At 40.8% G+C, this 20,929-nt stretch overlaps 2 protein-coding genes across 4 annotated transcripts in view; one reads left to right on the forward strand and one right to left on the reverse strand.

The window, feature by feature from the left end:
* LOC100771080 (nuclear export mediator factor Nemf) overlaps positions 1 to 7,421 on the forward strand; it is a 50,464-nt gene extending 43,043 nt beyond the window's left edge. Inside the window, exons 26-33 of one of the 3 annotated variants that reach the window (XM_027418152.2) lie at positions 309 to 462; positions 1,662 to 1,739; positions 2,082 to 2,279; positions 4,604 to 4,636; positions 6,365 to 6,465; positions 6,563 to 6,606; positions 6,695 to 6,774; positions 6,989 to 7,421. In XM_027418152.2, coding sequence (XP_027273953.1) covers positions 309 to 462; positions 1,662 to 1,739; positions 2,082 to 2,279; positions 4,604 to 4,636; positions 6,365 to 6,465; positions 6,563 to 6,606; positions 6,695 to 6,774; positions 6,989 to 7,066 — 766 coding nt within the window. In that variant the 3' untranslated portion in view covers positions 7,067 to 7,421. The remainder of the gene's footprint in view (positions 1 to 308; positions 463 to 1,661; positions 1,740 to 2,081; positions 2,280 to 4,603; positions 4,637 to 6,364; positions 6,466 to 6,562; positions 6,607 to 6,694; positions 6,775 to 6,988) is intronic. The other 2 variants (XM_027418153.2, XM_035445990.1) reach the window with 2 other exon arrangements.
* A 699-nt stretch (positions 7,422 to 8,120) lies between these two features.
* On the reverse strand, positions 8,121 to 20,929 carry Klhdc2 (kelch domain containing 2). The gene is made up of 13 exons (XM_027418154.2): positions 20,510 to 20,929; positions 17,150 to 17,229; positions 15,165 to 15,282; positions 13,875 to 13,990; positions 13,518 to 13,599; positions 13,036 to 13,119; positions 12,203 to 12,283; positions 12,068 to 12,126; positions 10,800 to 10,909; positions 10,403 to 10,475; positions 9,313 to 9,400; positions 8,542 to 8,594; positions 8,121 to 8,430 (listed from the first exon to the last, which is right to left on the reverse strand). Exons 1-13 carry the CDS (start codon positions 20,660 to 20,662, stop codon positions 8,307 to 8,309), a joined length of 1,221 nt encoding a protein of 406 aa, XP_027273955.1. The 5' UTR covers positions 20,663 to 20,929; the 3' UTR covers positions 8,121 to 8,306.

Raw genomic sequence — 20,929 nt, forward strand, 5'->3', positions numbered from 1 at the left:
AAGCCATGCTAATAGAATACTACCAGTTCTGGTGTCTGCACATTAGGGTTGTTAGTTGAATAAATGAATGTGTAGTAGAGGGATATGCAAATGTAATTTTTGAGTCTAGATGACAGAATGATAAATCTTTAAAAGATATTCCGTTCTTTGTACCTGATAACTTGAGCATCTTTGCATACAGTGGTCTGGTGATTATTAAGTTAAAAATAGGCAATCATACATTGTACCTACTACCCTTTCCTTTTACAAGTTTTTAGGGTACATTTGACATTCTCGAAATTTGGTATTTCTGCTTGGCTTCTGTTTAGAGAAATGAAAAAGAAAAAGCTTCCAAGTGACTCAGGGGATGTAGAAGTAATGGAAGGAAAGGACAAAGCAAGAGAAAATTCTGTGCACACTGAAGCTTACCAGAACACCAGCAAAAATGTTGGATCTGGACAGCCAATGAAAAGAGGACAAAAGGTAATAAATATGCTTCTGTGGGCGTTGGTGGCGCACGCCTTTAATCCCAGCACTCGAGAGGCAGAGGCAGGCAGATCTCTGAGTTCAGGGCCAGCCTGGTCTCCAGAGTGAGTGCCAGGATAGGCTCCAAAGCTACACAGAGAAGCCCTGTCTCGGGGAAAAAAAAAATGCTTCTGAATGACCTGTTAGTTCAGTATGGCTCCCAAGTGAAGCTGTGGGGTTCCTCTTGGCTTTAAGTTTAAAAGTGAAATAGAAGGGGCTGGTTGCTCTTCTAGAGGAGCCAAATTCAACTTCAGCACTTACATGGCAGCTCAAAACTGTCAGTCCAGTTCAGGAGATCTAACACCCTTTTCTGGCCTCTGTGGGGCACCAGGCATGCAAGTGGGTGCACAGATATACATGCAGGCAAAATGCCCATATACATAAAATAATTTTTAAGTAAAATAGAATATGTACATAATTTTTTTTTAATTCCGAGGCTAGAAGTTAGCTGGAAAGCTAAGATGTTCCTGATGAAGGTGTACTAGGGAATGGCTTCTACTAACACATACAAACTTCCTGATGTTAAACGTAGCTGAGAAATGCTGAGTGCTACCGCTGAGGGTGAAATGCTAGGGAATACCTTCCTTCATTGTTGCCACACTGGGATTTGAAAGTTGGACAAGGTAGTCATTGTGTTGTAGATGTCATGTTCTCCTGTGGCAGCACCATCTGAGAGGGGCATCATTTGCTTCATTGGGATGCCAGAAACAGGATCCGTGTCCCGACAAGAGGGCTGCCAGTGTGTGTCACCAACAACCTGAGTCACCTGTGGAATCACTTAGAGGAGCCTGCTCAGTACTGGCCCTCCACCTGCTCAGGGATCTGCTGTACCTGTTGCACCACGCTGGCACAGGGGTCCATGAAGGAAGGCTCACAGACAGCAGGAGAGGGGCAGAGAGCCAGACTTTTAAAGCTTATTTTTATTAAAATACTTTGTGTTGATTTACCCTTACTTGTATACATGTCTTTGTCCTGTTGTGGCAGATTACTTGAGGGATGAGAGCTTTGGCATATTCTTCTTCCCATCCTCCATACTGATTGGTCTTAATAATGGTTGGTGCCCTGCTCAAAAGCATGTTTGATAGAATGAAAGAAAGAGGCATTTAAAAAATACTGTTTACTGCCTTTTTTTTTTTCTTCAAATCTTTTTATTTCAGAGTAAAATGAAAAAAATGAAGGAAAAATACAAAGACCAAGATGAAGAAGATCGTCAGCTTATTATGAAATTGCTGGCAGTGAGTAACATCTTAAATCATTTCTCTTGCTTTTCAGTGGGTATCCAGACTTTGATAAACATTCAAAACCTTAACAGTATTTGGGCCAGTGAGGTGGCTCAGTGGGTAAAGCACTTCACCAAGCCTGGCAACCCAAATTCAGTTCCTAGAACCCTCATATTCCAAGAAGAAAACTAACTTGTACATGTTGTCCTCTGAACTCAATTATTGCATTGGCACCCATATACTCCTAACATACACACAAATATAAGGAAAAACAGAAGTTTAGATTCAAAACATTAAACTTATTTAAAAACCTTAGTACTAATAATAATTACATTTTTCCCCCTTATGAATTGAAAGTCTGCAGGTTCAAACAAAGAAGAAAAGGGGAAGAAAGGAAAGAAAGGAAAAACAAAAGATGAACCAGTGAAGAAACAGCCACAGAAAGCCAGAGGTGGACAACAGATTTCAGATGTTGTTAAGAGGGAAGCTCCACTCCTTCACGTTTTAACTCATGACTTACAAGACTTAGCTATAGATGATCCACATGATGACAAGGTGAGTGTTCCCAGTGGGGTGACCAGAGCCTGGGGCTGACGAGGTTAGTCCAAGACAAGTCACAGGCTTCACCTTAGAAACAGCCTCAAAGATAAACTGATTGGAAGCCTTTGGAAAATTAGTTTGAGGCGAGAAAGATGGCATTTTGTAAATTGCTTGCCATACAGCATGAGTTCTAGCGCCAGAATTGGGCGTAATCTATGTGCTTATGATCGTGCACTGGGGAGGCTGTTGGCCAGGAAGCAGAGCCCACTCAGCAAGCTCTGGGCCAGTGAAAGAGCTTAAAGTAGATGGTGTCCCTGATGACATCCAAGATTGTCCTCTGACCTCCACAGGCACATGAACACAAGTATACATGCACATAGCACACACAAAATAACAGTTTTGTGGGAGAGGTTTTACATGATTCCAATGAAGCTCAGTTAAAATAAGAGAAGTATTGGGCTTGAATAGAAAATAAATTTTTACTTCTGTAAGCTTTTCTATAGGAGTATAAGCAAATAACTATGTTGTCTGGAGTTAGGTCTCAGTTATAGAAGCAGAAAGAACATTTTTTCCTGTTAAGGTAGTTATTTAATTGATTTATCAAATAAATCCTTTAGAAGCCACAGTGAAATATATCTTCGTGCATAAATAAATAATATTCTTGAAATGCTGAGCTTTTAAAAATAAATCTGTATGAAGTACAGGCTGAAGTTTGACAGACAGGTGTGATGATCACAGTAATCCTGAACCAGATAGCTATTTTTACTTGGGTTGCACTGTTTTTAGTTAAAGTTTGAGTTATACATTCAGTTTAGTGAGATGTTTATAGGGATTTCTTGTCACTATTCTTTTTCCCTCTACTAAACAGTGTTAATAATGGTTTTAAATTTCATTTTGGTTCACAAATTTTTATACTGTTGCCATATCTATAGTTTTATCTATAAGCTTTAGGCTCAGAAATATCCATGCCAGCCAGACTGTGGTGGCGCATGCCTTTAATCCCAGCACTCAAGAGGCAGAGATAGGCTGACCTCCATGAGTTCGAGGCCAACTACAGAGTGAGTTCCAGGAAGCCAGGACTTTCAAAGAGGAACCCTGTCTCAAAAAAAAAAAAAAAAAAAAAAAAGGTAGATTAGATGGATAGATTACATAGATAGACAGGATAGACAGACAGACAGACAGACAGACAGACAGACAGACAGACAGACAGACAAAAATCCATGCCAGATATGGTGGCATATAGCTAGAATTCCAGCACTTCAAAAGCCAAAGCAGAAGGAGTGCAAGTATGAGGCCAGCTTAAGTCATGGAAAGGGAAAAATTCCTAAGAGGTATTATTAATTTTTCATGGGTATGGATTATGGCCTAAATGGCAGTGTGGTGATATTGCAAGTGGAGCATTTAGGAAGGAAAGTAAATGCCTTTATGAGATTAAAGGGACCCTGCCAAATGAAGACCTGGCAATCAGATGCCACTTTTTGTTACTGCTTTAAGAGTCTCATGTAGCTGAGTGGTGGTGGTGCACGCCTTTAATGCCAGCACTTAGGAGGCAGAGGCAGGAGGATCTCTGTGAGTGTAAGGCCAGCCTGTCTGCAGAGTGAGTTCCAGGACAGCCAGGGCTATTACACAGAGAATCCCTTCCAGGTAGGGGAGGTAAATAAATAAGACTCATGTAGCAGGGACTGATCTTAAATTTGCTGTTGCTGAGTAAGCACGTCCTGTCTCAACACTTCAGGTGCTGGAATTACAAATGTGTGCTACCAAATTCTACTAAGGTACCATTTTGAGACAAGTCTTCGCAGAACCTACTGCTGTCCTGACCTTGAACTTTTAGCCTGCAGACCTGTTAAATGTAAATTTATTTTTAAAATTGTGCATTCTGAAGTCTCTTGATACAGCAGCCTAAACAGACTGAGACTAGTTTGTCTCCAAATAGGTATTGTCCACATAACTTAAATATACAAAACTAAGTTTATCTCACTATTTGAAGTTCATTTTAAAATTGTTAGCAAACATTTTTTAAAGTTCTTTTTGTAAGATTACTTTTCTCTACAAATACTGAACTCAGTTTTCATTTCAGGATGTCTCTACAACTTAACTCGACATCAGCATATACTTTTAAGATTTTGTCACACTGGTTAATTTCTCTTTCAATGGCAATGCTTTCTAAAATATTAAATATGTACACACTAATCTACTTTAAAGTCTTAGGGGACCCAAAGTGTATTCTTCAATTCCTGTTATGAGTTATACAACAGTTTTATTATATCAGTGTTTTTCTGCTTGTGGCTTATTGGTACAAAGTTTCATAGCTGACTTTCATCTTTGTTTGGAACTAGGAAGAGCACGATCTGGATCAGCAGGGAAATGAGGTATGATTTGTGTAGGGGTTTCTATTCCATCTCACTGTACTGTTTGCCAGAACATCTAATACTACTCAAAACTGAAAAGTAAAGATAACTGCAGGCTCTGCAGCCAGTCTTGGTTTTTGTTGTTCGACAGGGTCTCAGAATGCAGCCCTGGATGGCCTGGAACTTGCTATGCATTCTTGAAATGTCTCAAACTCAAAAGATCCACGTGCCTCTGCCTCCTCGTGTGCACTGCCATACCTAGCCTGAAAATCTTTATCCTTCCCCTTCCTTTGTGCCACAGTATGATTATTTATGGGGATAATAATCACTTTTTAAAGTAATTGAAAAGTTCAGCACCAAGCATTTTGCCCTTGTAGATAGTCTACAATGAGAATTAGTTTAAGGAGTTCTGAAATTTCTCCTTAAGAAGAGCTGCCTTTCCAGAGGACCTGAGTTCAGTTCCCAGCCTCTATATGGGGCCACTGAAAACCAGCTATAGCTTTAGCTTTAGGAGATTTGGTGCCCTCTTCTGGTCTCCATGAATGCACACACAACACACTATGCATTCTTTCTCCATGATACATAAACACACACATTTTAAAAACAGAGACAGGTGGATCTCTGTGAGTTCGAGGCCATCCTGATCCACTGAGCGAGTTCCAGGACAGCCTCCAACACTGTCTCAAAAAAAAAAGGGAGGTGGTGGCGAAAGAGGAAGAGAGGGGAGAGAGAGAAGCCTAGACTTTCTCAGCCTGGCACTGTTCACATTTTGGAAAGTAGGATCCTTTGTTGATTAACAATATCCTTGGCCGCCAGGTGGTGGAAGCACATGCTTTTAATCCGAGCACTTGGGAAGCAGAGGCCGGTGGATCTCTGTGAGTTTGAAGCCAGCCTGGTCCACAAAGCTACACAGAGATACTCTTTCATTGTGGGGGGTGGGGGGGAGAGATACCCTTGACCTAATCCATTAGATACCATTCCTTTCCATCTGAAAACCAAAACTATGCCAAAATACTGGCGAGTCTCTTGTAGCGGGGACAAAGTCCCCAGTTCATGCCTTTAATCCCAGCACTCGGGACAGAGATGGGTAGATCTCTATGGGTAGATGAGTTTGATGTCAGCCTGGTGTACAATAATGAGTTCTGGGACAGCAAGAGCTACACAATGAGACCATTTTGTCTCATGAAACAGCTCAGTCTGTAAAGTGCTTGCCACGCACACATGAGATCAGAATCCTCGGCACCCACATGAAAACCAGGCAAAGCAGCGTGTACTTTTAACCCTTACTCAACAGAAGTGGGAACAAGAGTCTGCTGACCAGCTAGGCTTGCCCAACCTGTAAACTGAGTAAAAGATTTAGATAAGTTGAAGGTTAATAGAGGCTTCTATACACGAAAAAGAAAAATCACTGATCTAGCCCACACTGAAGTCTGTTTCCTTGCAACAGACTTAAACTCCTTGTAGTTATTAGTGTTTGTCTTTTGAATCCACAGTAGCTTCCCTGCAGCTTAGTTGCAGTGTCCCATTTGTCTTCCTCTTTCTAAAAGTCACTAAATGGTGCTTTGAAAAATGTTCCCATTGTTGAATATTGTAGGCAAAGTTGCAAGGAATATATATTCAAACATTACATTTCAGTTCTTTGTAACTCTAAAGCAGTTTGGGCATTGCTGTCAGATTATATTGTCAGAAAAGGCTAAAAAAGTTTGGCATAAATTCCTTTTTATAATTGTTTTTATTTTCCCCTTTTAGGAAAATCTGTTTGATTCTTTGACAGGGCAGCCACATCCTGAAGATGTACTAATGTTTGCTATTCCAATATGTGCTCCTTATACCACCATGACAAATTATAAGTAAGTCATCATTATTTCACTTGTAATAGCTGCCACATGCCTTTATGAATCTCATTTCCATCTCCATGTAGTAACTCATACAATTTTTCTTTTTAAGGTACAAAGTGAAACTTACTCCTGGAGTTCAGAAAAAGGGAAAAGGTAACTTAGGATTTTTTTTTTAATTCTGATTTTAAAATAGTTTTAAGTGACTGAACCAGAAATACATTCTTAAGCTCTCTGTTTACAGCTGCAAAAACAGCCTTGAATAGTTTCATGCATTCCAAAGAAGCAACAGCAAGAGAAAAAGACTTATTCCGCAGTGTGAAGGTAAAGTTTTCCTTCAGAACTCTGGTGACTGGTGGTCTGATCAAGATCTTTTCTACTGTCTTGATATAGTGCTGTCTTACTAGGAGCCATAAAATAAGTATAATCAGCTCAGCAAAGTTATAATGCCTTTCTTCTGACAGTAGAATATATATGATTACCCTAAACATGACTTACTACATGGGACATGAAAACATTAAGCGCTTTTCTTTTTTAGGACACAGATTTATCAAGAAACATTCCTGGCAAAGTGAAAGTGTCCGCACCTAATCTTCTTCATGTAAAAAGAAAATAGCTGAAATGAAATCCTGAAACACTGTGAAGAGCCAGTTTTATAGCCTTTGGAAGTTCAAAGATGCAGACATGTTAATAGGACTTCCACATTTACAAATGAACACATTGCCTTGCTATATCACCAAAAGGACTTAAGGTTTTTTTCAAGTTTTATATATATATACATATATAAACTATTACAATAGTATTTCCTAAAATATTTGTTAAATGATACACATCTGTAATTGTTCTGCATTTTATTGAAATTCTTGAGGTTTCATTTAATGATATAAAGACCCTGAAGTGGCTCAACTGCATTAACTACTGGCCCAGAGGTTTACTATATATAACATCTAATACACACATATTACAACCAATCACAAGGGGGTTTTGCTTGGTTTTGTGGGGGTTTGTGTCTTGAAAATTTTGTCAAATTTTACATCAAATGCAAAAAAACAACACACAGAGGAAAATGACAGTTGTTTCTGTGTATCATATACATCACCTTCTACCCTAATTTCTCCCTTTTAATGTCATTCAGTTGTGTGCCATTTTCTTTTTTATCAAATAATATCTTATCTATCAGATTATCAGAAGTGCATTTTTAGGCTTATCCCTAAAGATTTCTGGTCCAGTTTTCTTCTCTCTCTGATGAGAACAGAGAATAGAGTCATGTTTTCTCGCTCTGCCTTCATGAGGTACATACTGCCACTTTTTAATTAACTAGATGGTAAACATGACCACCTGTTCCAGGATTGAAGTACTAAATTAACTGTAGCATGGGCTATATCATGTATACGACTCTTTCACTCCCACTGCGCCACCATCTCCACACACACCCAAGTGTGTGTGATAGCTCACTTTTAATCCTAGCACTGAGAGGTGGGGGCTGGAGTATAACTGATTCAAGACCAGCCTTGGCTACATTAAGTGCAAGGCTAAAAATGTAGCATTTTCCAGTTGCTACAGATACATTACATCCAAATTATCAAAAGATAAATGTAAAAAAATGTTATACACATTCTTGGTATAAAAAGCTAATGTAGTGGGTTTTTACTTTAACAATGGACAGGTACTGGTGTTAAATACATTTATTGTAAACTTTAGACACAAAAATAAGTTCTCTAGGCCATTCACATGCACATAAAACCCAGAAAGCTGCAAACTACAACAATGCATATCATTATACAAAGGGTGCCACTCTGTGACAAATACAGGATCGTTTTCCATGCAAGTAGATGAGAATTATTATCTATGAGGCCTTATGATCCAGAAGTGTTGTTACTACCGAACCTCTGATTAACACTGTGAAGTAGGTGTTTTGGAAGGCAGTTCCACGAGTTGGCTAGCATTTCTTTAAAGCAAATGACTGCTTCTAAGCTTAGCCTAAAAGTGGACAAGAAAAGAAAAAAATAAGTTTATATTAGCTTAAATGAGGATTCATTATTGCCTTTAAATAGTCATATACCTGGTACCAAGTACCTGGCAATAACTTACCGTACAAGAGATTTTGGTTGAACTGAAAATATAAGTACTTCATTACTGTGTGCCTGGCAGAAAAGAAGACCACGTTAGAAAGCAAATGCTGAAAGCAGGCTGGTGTGATGCATTCCTGTAACCCTAGCTCTAGGAGGAAAGGCAGGAGGACTGCAGCAGGTCCTACCCCAGTGAGGGCAAGAGCTGGACCCAAAGCTGGGAGGGAATATGCTTTGGTGAAGTTCTGCCTAGCATTCATAGGCCTTGTGTTCAGTCCTAAGCACCACAGAAAAAGGGATCTGGAGATAGAGAGAGAGGTCTGCTCTTTCAGAGGACCTGAATTTAGTTCCCAGTACTTGGGGCTGTTTGCTCTCTAGGGGGAGCTAATGCCCTCTTTTGGTTTTCATGAGAATTATATGCACATGCCAATCACATGAGTTTTGTTCTTTGTTTTAATAAAAACAAAAAGCAGTCAGGCAGTGGTGGTGCATGCCTTTTATCCATGCACTTAGGAGGCACACGTAGGTGGATACCTGAGTTCAAGGCCAGCCTGGTTTACAGAGAAGAGTTCCAGAAATGGGCTACACAGCAAAATCCTGTCTCCAAAAAGTAATTAAAAAAAAAAAAAAAAGGCCCAGCAAGTTTCACCTGATAAAGGCTCTTGTCACCATGGATGACAACCTTGAGTTCCCAAATGATGGAAGAACGTAATTTACAATTATTGTCCTCATCCCATGGTACACGCCTGCACACACAAAAATGTTATGTTCATAGCAGTAAAGGTGTACTTACAGCTCTATGATGGACCAGCAGATTGTTTGCACAACCACCAAAAACAATTACTTCTCCTTCATCGCTTGCACAAGCTGTATGCCATAACCTGCATGGAAAACAAAACCTTGATTTCTATGTAATTCAAAAGTCCAAACTGATCACTTTAAACTATATTCAGATCAAATATGGCAAGAAATCCAATTTTCAAGTAAAAGAAGTTTTTAATAAGGCTGGCCTTTGTGTCAGACACCTTCAATCCCAGCATGCTAGAAGTGGAGGCAGGTGGATCTCCTAAGTCTGAGGCCAATCTGGTCTACATGAGTTCCAGGCCAGCCAGGGCTACATAATGTGGGATTTTAATTGAACAATCTAGGTCTTTGTTAGCAATAAGTCTTATGGAGACTAAGCAGTAGTGGAGAATTTGGCCTCGCACACAGTGACTGCAGTAAGTTACTAAAGCTCTCCACCCGGCATAATTCTGTGGAAGGGTCATGTCTGCCAAACGTCTTAGCAGAATGACTATACTTGGATTAGAAGCCTGGATGAAAAAATGGAGGCTGGCATACTTAAATTCACTTCAAATACCAATGTCTAAGTATGTAACTGCCTGTAGCAATTCCTTTGGAGACTAAAAAGAAAGTTATCCCATCACAGTCTAAAAAGAAGAAAACAATTTAGTGTCTCACGTAACCCACAGCCCTTGATCCTCCTGGTTTTGGCCTCTAAGGGATGTATCACAGGTATGTGCCTACTCACCCAGTATTTTTTTTCCTGCCTCTCAAAAAGTTTACTTAATCTTTCTTTAATAATGCTACTACAAACCATGAACAATTCTTGGTTTGATTTTTTTTCCATGTACATTCTTGAAAAGTTTAAAGCATTAACAGTGTTCTTCATACAGATGGTAGAAAAGCAAGCGTTGGACACTCAGGTAGTTGGTGGGTCTTCTTTTGGGAAGTATGATATTAATGATATTATGATATTAATAAACCTTAATGAGTAACAGATTTTCCTAAGAATGTTGGATAAAATCCAGCCAAAGCATCCTGTATACTTATGAGACTTACGAATTAATTGTAAGAAATTATACCTTTTAGGTAGTTCATACCTTGGCTTTTCAGTATAAGGATGGTTAAACTGAATCCATTCATTTTTACTGATGCAGTAAGTCCAGGCATCACCTGATTAAACAAAGAAAAAGCTATGAAGTATGTTCATCCTGACAGTTTGACACTTATTGTGCTCCTTAAGTTAAATCCTATTCCTGTTCTCTGTGGTTACAGAAGTAAGGCCACTGCATGTACAACCTTTCAGCAAGGACTTTAGGTGCTCAAAGTAATGTTTTTTAACTAGGCAAAATGGATTTAGGTCACAATGTGTACAATTATAAGGTGTTATGGGTCAACATGAAGCCCACCTGCAAGCATACAGCTAGGATTGAATTTCAGTGAGTAGTACACTTCCAATGCATAACTATGATACATGATAAGATTTAAAGGACTCACTTAGTGGCTGCTTTTCAGTGGTAAATCCTCCAAAGAGAAAAAGATGATCTGAAGAGACTGGTGTCAGTGAGTGCCAGGAACGGCCAACAGGGCATATGCCTTGTGGAATTCTAAAAATAACAGCAGAGTTACACCATTTGTGGCTAGAGTCTGGGTGATAACTAAGTCAATGAAGTGCTTGAGAACCTGAGTTCCATCGGCAGGACCCACACATTATTTAAAAAGGGGTGGGGGTGCAGGCGTGATGCATGCTTGCAATCCCACTGGGGAAGTAAGCCCCTAGAGTATGCTGGCCTGTCCTACGAGCCAGGGAGAAACCATGTCTCAAAAGGGCAAACAGATTCACACTCAGAATCCCAGCACATGGAAAGCTGAGGTAGAAGACTTCTACAAGTTTGAGAAGGGCCTAGGCTATGTACTAAATTCCATGCTAACCTGTACTGCAGTGTAAGACCCTGTCACAAGAACAAAAAACCACCCCAAAATAAAAAAAGGTGAACACCACTGAGTATACCAGAGACTATACTTAAATCTCCACATGCTCACATAAACAACCTTATACACAAAAAACTACGTTTAAGCCAGATACCACAGAGAAATGTTGAAGATTTCTTTTAAAATGTATATGGATTATTAGAAAAAGAAAGCTTGAAAAAAGGCTTCCTGGGGTCTCAGGAGGTGGCTTCGAAGGGAAACTGCCATAAAAGCATGAGGACCACTTGGACCCCCAGGACCTACATAAGTAACAAGAGGACAGGGCAGCCCACCTCTAAGTGCTGTGGTGGCACTGAGTGGCTTTTATCAGGCCACAATGAGATCCTCTAAGCAGGCATGCTAGCCAGCCATATTGGTAAGCTCTGGGTTTAGTTGAGAGACCACTTCCTCAATGAATATAGTAGACAAAGTTGAAGACCCCTGAGGTCAGCTTTGAACCTATATACACTTACACACACAACATGCACCCACAAAACATACAGCATGCTTGAGAAAAAGAAACCTCTCAGTATTAACTTCATACTTTATACTGAACTATGTTCTTTGAAGGCAGAATCAACTTTAGACTTTTTCTTTTCAGCAAACATGCTGTACCAGGCACAGTTAGGGAAACTGGAAATAAAAATAAAATTCCTTAAGGACCCCAGTAATCATGTTTATTCAGAACCCAAATTACAGAAACTGGAAGCACATTTATTACATACTACTGGGGAAGAGGGTAGGGTCTGAAATGTATTTTGGAAAGCTTTTCTAAATATCTAAGGAATACTTACAGTTCATTCCACTCCCATGTATCCAGATTAAGACAGTGGAGATCATTCATTCTAGCATCCTAAAAAAGAGTTAAGTAAGTAGTTACCATTTGAAGTATCCAAAAGCAAGTCGTTAAAACCTATTTTTATACTCACTCTGTATCTGCCACCAAACACAAAGCCCAGGTTTCCAACAGTTGCACAGGCATGGGCAGCACGAGGTGAAGGTGCTTTACCCTATTAAAAAGGTTTAAAAAAAAAAACATAAATAAGTGAACTTTATAAACAGGGAAAATATCAGTCTTTTCTGAATATCACAGAACTAGTATATGCCAGATACTCAGACATTTAAAGGCCAAAGTACAGTTTACTGACAGCAATAGTATTAAAAGCTGATACTACAACTGAATATTTTAATAGAAATAAGTTAGTATGTCAGAATAGTTGCTTAAAAAAAAAATTAAAAAAAAAAAAAAAGACTGGGGGTGAGCACTGACTGCTCTTCCAGAGGACCCAGGTTCAATTCCCAGCACCCACATGGCAGCTCATAACCATCAGTACTTCCAATTCCAGGGGACCCAACACCCATGGCAAAATACCAATGCAAATAAAATAAAAATAAACAAGTTTTAAAAAAAATAAAGACTGGCACATTGTATTGTATCTTTAAAAGGGCAGAAATCTAATCTTTAACTTTTAATTTAAAGCTCGATTTAGTTACTATCAAATGAAGGTACAACACAGACGTGGGGCGGGGGGGCTCAGATGTTCATCTGCCTCTGCTTCCCAAGCACTGGGATTAAAGGCCACTACTGGTCAGTCAGTCTTTATATTTATTTGTTAAACTTCTGAGGTTTGTCCTCCTTGAAGAGCAATAAAGCTACAAATTGCCTCATTCCAGAAAACAACAAGAATGAACTGTCAGTTTCAGGCCCCTCCCAACTCTGGTGTACCCTCCTCTAAGTACACTTCATTCCTCAGTAACTCACGGTGGTAACGGGCTGGCTCCAGGCAAATGTTTCAGTGTCTAAAATATGTACATGATCATTCCATCCTCTTGGATGACTTGAATTCTACAGAAAACAATCTGTGTTAGTTTACAAATACTGTTTATAGAATTACATAACCCTTGCTTGCCCAGTTAATTAACAAGTAAAATGAAAACTGCTGGTGAATGTAAAATGATTTCTGGGCTGGTAGGATGATTCAGCTGGTAAAGGTGCTTGCTGCCAAGCCTGATGCCCTAAGTTGTTCAATCCCCAGAACCCACTTGGTGGGAGAGAACAAATTCCCCCAAGTTATCCTCTGACTTTGAAACAGTGTGTCACTTGCACTAAGGCATGCACTCACACATACAAATTAAAATTTCAAAATGTAATAGAAATTCAGAAAGTAAAAATTCAGAAAATACAAAATAGAATGTATTTTCAACATACTAAGTAGGCCATGTGTAATATGAAACTTCACTTACCCAAAAAGATGTTTCATCAAATTCAAAAGTTCCCAATACTTTATCTTCAGGTAAATATCCATACCCTCCAAAAAATATTAACCTGTTTGATATAAAACCAAAACAAAGAATTTAAGTATCTGTAAACTAGGTCACAGGGTATTTTAAATCTTGATATCTGGAATGAGTTGAGTATATGAAAAATGTTATTCAACTAATGCTTAACATGACAACTAGCTTTTAGGTGCTAAGTTAGATGAACTCATGTATTAATTTACTATGTGATGTGCTCCATGCTTACTTATAATGCTGACTAGGGTACTTACAGGGTAACTACATTCTGCACAAAAGGCCAAACCTACAGTGCTTCAAACGTACTTGTTTTTATATACCCAGACACCAAGTTTGTCCTTTGATGATGGAGGAATTCCTTGGCAATCAATTCTTTCCCACTGTAACACTCTGTCTGCAGACCTTGAATCCAGCATGTAGAACTGTCAGAAGCAATGATTTCAGTCAGTTTTCATTACATAGAAAACTCAATATTGGCATTTGTTTTTTAACTGTGTTTTGTGATAAAGGTACCATCTAATTCAGTGCCAAGTGTGACTACAGACTGGCTGCCACACTGGTCTGTATCAGGATTATGAATTTACAACAGAATGTAAAGTTTGGTTGTTTTTTTAAAATTCTATTTATATTTTATGTATAAACGCTCTGCATGTAAAGCTCCATGCCAGAAAAGGGCATCAAATCCTATTATAGATGTTTGTGAGCCACCATGTGATTACTGGGAATTGAACTCAGGACCTCTGGAACAGCAGTCTGTGCTGGGTTTGATTCCCAGTACCCACATGGCAGCTTTTAACAGTCTATAACTCCAGTTCTAAGGGATCTAATACTCCCTTCTGGCCTCCACGGGCCCAAGGCACACACACGATGCAAAGACATACACACAGGCAAAACACCCATAGGCATAAAAATAAATCTTGAAAAAAAAGATTAAATACTTGCCTCAGGATTCAAATCCAGGTGACAGAACACATATACCTCACCTTTCGGAGACACCTAAATTTCCTTTTGGTCAAATGTAAAACCCTGAACTCTAGCAGTGTTAAATAAATAATTAAAAAAAAAAAAAACTTACTAATCATGTATACAGTGCGTGCCAGAAGAGGGCACTAGATTACTTTTACAGATGGTTGTGAGCCACCATGTGGTTGCTGGGAATTGAACTCAGGACCTCTGGAAGAGCAGCAGTCAGTGCTCTTAAACCCTGAGCCATTTCTCCAGCCCAGTGTTAGTATTAACCACTCTGTTACCCACCCTCTGGAAACCAGCTTCACTCCCTTGTAAGCCTTTTCAGGTAGTACCCACTTATGTTTCTGCCACATCTGCATTTGTTCATATAAGCAAAGAAGGAATGGTCTGGAACTTAAGTGACACACACCACAGTTCTCTCCCAGGATCTCAAAAATCACAAAACCACCTGACATTTCCTTGAACTGTGATTTCTCACTGTTGAAGCACTGCCTATGGGGTGAGTACTGTTCCATTCCGATCCTACAAACCCTAGTCTGCAGCCATTTAGTCATATTCCTTTAGGTGTCTCTTCTGGAGCCTGAGCTTCTGAACTGCTTAGAACCATAATCCTTCAAAAACACTAACCTTATTTGTATTGCCTCTGGAATGGTGTCCTCCAAACAAGTACAGCACCCTGTCTACACACACAGCACAGCTCCCAGACATGGAAGGGGGGACGTCGCCTTCAGTGTTGATTTTTTTCCTAAAAGAGGGTTAGACAAGTTTTCCAGAGGGTAACATACACGAGGCTTATTAACTTATATCCCACAATAAGAAAAAGAAGGCTGACAATATCTAGGGTCTTCTAGTTTCAAGATAACCCAAGGAATCAGCTTCCCCATTTTACACCTGGCCAATCAATAGTGGAAGACTCGAGCTTACACAAGCAGAATGAAAGGCTCTGAAAACCTCTGATGTTTCTCAAACCATTTCCCAAACCGTTGGCTTTTTACTTCTATGGTCTTAACTGACTGGTTTGTATCTGTCTGGGCAAAGCTGTGACAGAGCACATGCATAAAAGTCTGCCTCCATGTGGACTCTGGTCATAGACTTGACAGCAATCACTTTTACTTGCTGAGCCATCTCCATGGCCCTAGTTTGCTTTTAAGTAGGCTAAGGATCCAAAAGGAAAGCATCAACATTCCTAGTGCTGACAGAGTAATTCAATTTTTTTAAAATTAAGTCACCTTTTAGTGATTTAAATAAAACCCTATGTAATACTCCTAGTTATGTAGTCCTGACTGGCCCAGAACTACAAAAATCTGCCTGCTTCCTCTTTTAGTGCTAGAGTTAAATGAAAGTGCCACTATGCCCAGGTGTAGAGATTCACAAAATTAATAGTTCACCTCAGGTCTCCTGATTACATCATAATTACTTTATCTGTGCTTAGCTTGAAGTAGGCTTATTTAAATTCTTGATCTTAAGAAATATGTTGAATTCTTCTTTTGGGAATTTTCCAGTCCTCTAAAAAAAGATTAGCAAATAGCCCATATGAACTCATTTACTATTTACAAAAATAATTGTGACCTGCCTTAAACCAAATAGGATTACCATTCTGGCTCCAAGATTGACAATAAGATAGTAAGCAACAAAAGTCTTTTAAAGAATAAAGTTTTCATGAAACGAACTACTGGGAAACACCTTTAGAAGCCCCCAAAAGGTGACCCCAGTACTCTGAGAAACCTGTCCAGTCTACTAACATGTCCTTGACTCACACTGTTATTGACAGGCAGAAGATCCTGAGAAACCCTCAGATATCACTGGGTAATTTTTTGTTTTGTTTTTTGAGATAGGGTCTCCCTATGTAGCCCTGGCTGTCCTGGAACTCTGTAGACCAGGTTGAACTCAAACTCACAGAGATCCGCCTGCCTCTGCCTCCCGAGTGCTTGGGATTAAAGGTGTGTGCCACCAACGCCCTGCTCTTTTATTTTTAAACAGATCTTTTTTTCAGGTGAAAAAAGCAAACCCAGGGCCTCATGTTGGACAGGCAAGTACTTTGCTACTCAACTACTAATGCAACCTAGAAAATAGTACTCTAAAAGAGACTTTTCTCAAAACTTCTTTTGAGCCAATAAATTATAAACCATGCAAAACCTAACAATTATGGCAAACTAAAGACCTCTTTTTCAAAATACCAAACCACACTTGTAACATCTTCCCATTCCAGGTTCTACGTCACCTACCTCAGGGTAATTTGACCAAGCCTTGATTAGAGGCTTCTGAAAGCATGACAGTATCTGCTATGCACTAAGTTCAGCAACTAATCTAAACTAGAATAGAGAGAGCTTAGCATCCTTAACTACAATATTCTCATTAATTAGAATGGGTTTTCTGCTGGGCATTATGCCTTTAATCCCAGAAGTCTGGAGGCAGATACAGAGGCAGGGGCATCTCTGTTGAATTCAAGGTCAGTCTGGACTACATAGTTAGGTTCTAGGGACAGTCAGAGCTATGTAGAAACCCTGTCTCAAAAGAAAAGAAAGCCCCCTCCCCCAGAATGTGTTTTCAACTTTGCAATTATTTAAAGTTTATATTCCCCCCTTCCCCCACCTGCCCTAATATCCAGTTACCATCTTCCAGTCTCCATGTTGTAGATCCAAAGCTCTTCTCTGGGCAGATAAAAGTCATATAATCCTCTCACTTGATTACTCTATGAAGAATAAGAAAGACTGCAAGTGTACACAACTGCCATTTTATTTTTTAACTTACTACTAGTGTGTTGTGTGTATGTGATATGGGTTGTCAGCACAAGTGTCATAGTGCTTATTTGGCGGTTCTCAGAGGTCAATTTTGTAAGTCAGGTCTCTCCCTCCACCTTTACATGGCTTCTGAGGCTCAAACTCAGATCATCAGGCTTGTGCAGTGATTTTTTTTTACCCACTGCACCATCTCCCTGCCGGAGTAACTGGTATTTTAAAGAGGCATTTTATGGGTTTTTTTTTTTTTTTAAGATTTTATTTGTTATGCATATAACATTCTGCTTCCATGTATCTGCTTCCACACCAGAAGAGGGCACCAGATCTCATAACAGATGGTTGTGAGCCACCATGTGGTTGCTGGGAATTGAACTCAGGACCTCTGGAAGAGCAGTCAGTGCTCTGGTTAAGAGAGCCATCTCTCCAGCCCCATTTTATGGGTTTTGTATCTTATCTGAGATACTATTTATGATATTGATAGTTCATAGGGATGCTTAGGCAGACAGACCTTCAGTCAAACATTTGACACAACACTTGTAAATAATACAGGGGCCCCAGGGGAGTCCCTTTAATGCACTTCCTAATGTGCTGATCCCCAACTATAAAATTATTTTTGTTAACACTTTATAATTGTAATTGTGCTGTTATGAACTACAACATAAATATATGATATGCAAAATGGTCTTAGGCAAGCCCTGAAGGTCTTCGATCCCAAAGGGGTAGAAACCCACAGGTTGAAAACTGCTGCGTTAAGGTCATGCTGTATCCTGGAAAGACCAGACCACACACTTGATTTCAGTTCCTTGACTTTAGATGACTTAAATGCTCTGGCCATGCTCACATGGTATTCTAGCCAAATTTTCCTTTCATCCTCTCATTCTGAGGGCAAAATTACAACTGTGCAAATATTGAGTCTTCGGCAACAACTGTAATTTCCTTGTTCTGTTCTATGTTCTACTCTAGGTCCCTTCAAGTATTAACTCTAACAAAGACAAAGTTTACTATATGTCCTCAAATGGCTTTATTTAATCTTAACAAAAAAGTGATTACAAGATTTTAAAGTATAAATAATTTGCTCAGGGTTCTTTAGCAAGCAGTGGTGAGACCAGGAATCTTCCTTTCCAGTGAGGACTGCCTTACTGCATTCCTAGATCCTCCCTGGCCACTTCCTGATCATGACAAAACACAATCAAATCCGCTCTTCACTGAAAGTGAGGCAGGGACCACACACTTGAATATTATATAGTAATGGGAGCAGCCAGCCATGCAACTCTTCTTGTCCTCCTGGAGTGGTAAGAGAAGTAAAGGTCACAGGACTAGAAAGCAAACAGTGGGCTGACCCTGCTGGCTGTTTGGGAGGGGCCACGACAGGGAAGATGACAACTACAACTACTAGGAAGAAGCCAGATGATTGCCTCAGATCTCCAAGGCTTCCTGTGCCTATTCAAGGGTTCCAACCAAAGACGTGTAGAGGTTGCCAGGAGTGATGGCACACACCTTAAATCCTAACACTGGTAGAGGCAGATGGATTTCTAGAAGTTTGAGGTCAGCCTGGTTGACATAGCAACTTACAGCCCAGCCAGAGCTACCAAAACCCTGTCTTTGTTCCAAGTGGAGGACTGCGGCTTCTGTATCACCTACTTCACTGACAGTGACTGATTTCAAGGCATTGAGACCTTATAAACCCCAAATCAGAAAATTCCCACTCTGACAATTTCCCAACACACTATGGAAGAGTCTCATCTGCATGTTAACACTTGTGTGGTAGAAACAGAAGGATCAAGAGTTCGAGGCCAAACTCAATGACACCATAGCTCAATGCTCAACATTTTCTTACAAACAGAATTATGAATAACACAGTTAAGACTGAAGTGTGATTGATCAACAGGTCTACCTTCCTCAAAGAGGATTTACATTTTTAAAAAAAGATTAATTTTATGTGTGTAAGTTTTGCCTAAATAACTGTCCATGCACCCCCTGGTGCAGTGCTCAAAAAGGTCAAAGGAGGGTGTCAGATCCCCTAGGACTGGAGTTACAAACAGTTGTGAGCTGCTATGTGGGTGTTAAGACTCCAACCCGAAATATGGCCAATTCTCTTAACTACTGAGCCACTTTTCCACCCCCAGAATTTACATTTTAATAATGGTCACTACACATCTGTTCTCTAATTCTGAAGTTTTGGACACCAATTCTAAGAACCTAGTCCTTGGAAGCTGGGGACAACATGACAAATTAATAAGGACTGGCAAAATAACTAATGATTAAACCAAATGAAGTTATCAAGACAGTTATCTCAAAAATGGCCAACTGTGATCAGGTCGCCAGTACCGTGAGCTAAACTGTTTCTAGAGTCCCTAAGTAAACAGTTTCAGCTCAGGTGCAGAGAACTGGATTTCAAGCCAATACCAAGGGGGAAGTCATTTTAACATTAAAACAGTATTCATAGTTTTGCGGTTCAAATGGATCAGATGAATGTAAACCAAATGAAATCTAAGAACTAGAGCGTATCGGGGAGTTCTAAAACCACCAGTACAACAGAACCAGTTAGCACCGTTTTAAATAGAAGACAACAGAGCAGTATTCCCCAGCTCAGGGTGTAACAGGCAGTGCAAATGACTCTAAACAGATACCTGGTGACAAAGACCTGAGAACTACACTCCAATTACCTATGTTGCCGGGGATTCATTTGTTACTGGTGGAATTTTTCCCTTTCATTTTCGTGTAAGGCCTTCTGAGGGGCGATCCTTTCTCAGCTGAAACCAGTTAAGGAAAATGGGTCTGCGTTCATACAATAGGTCGGTGGGCACCGGCACAGGTGTTGATGGCACGGCTACACCTTCGGGAAGGTTGAGTAAGCGATTCTTGTGGCCTTGGGCAAACAATATCGCATCTGTCGGCTAACAGCCAGCTCAGGATGGCTAAGCCTTCGTGGGTGACCTGTGCCAAAGGTATGAGTGATTCTCGCACAACCTCGCCTCCACCCCTTTCCGTAACTTTGGGCCATAGTCACCCGCTACTCAACCCACATAACACAGCCTGGCTCTGATCGCTCCAAAGACAACAACGCCGAGGGCGGGGAGCGTAGGCTGACTCGTAAGTCAAGAGAGCGGTGACAACAACCCAGGAGCCCCGAGGAGTCCACGGAGGCAGGGAAGGAAGATGCTCTCCTGAAGGAACAAGAGCCGCGACTGTCGCCCCCCGAAAGCGAAGCCCTCCCCGCCGCGCCCCGCTGACCTTGTAGCCGCCCCAGACGAACATGTGGCGCCCATCGCTGACGGCGACGTGGCCGCTGCGCTCGGCCGGGCAGGCCAGCTCCATGGCCTCGTAGTTCTCGAAGGCCGGGCCTGGCAGGTCGTCCGCTCGAGCATCCTCGTTGCCATCAGCCATCTTGAGGCTGCTGGACTGTGCACCGGGACCGCTCCGGCCCCGCAGGCGGGAGACAAAGGAAAGCCGAGCAGCGGACCGCGGCGCGCAGCCAGCGCTGGCGACCCGCCTCCCCCGAGCTGCGCCTCCACCTCCCGGCCGAGCGCTGAGGCGCGCGCGGCCAGCGGCTGCCGGTGTCGCGGGGAGCGCGGTGCCACCCGGACCGGGCTCCGAGCGGGAGAGCGGCCGAGACGGCTCGCACTCGCAGCCCGCCCCGCCTCCAGTCGCCAG

Source organism: Cricetulus griseus, chromosome 5, assembly GCF_003668045.3.
Source record: "Cricetulus griseus strain 17A/GY chromosome 5, alternate assembly CriGri-PICRH-1.0, whole genome shotgun sequence".
NCBI classification, from domain to species: Eukaryota; Metazoa; Chordata; class Mammalia; order Rodentia; family Cricetidae; genus Cricetulus; species Cricetulus griseus.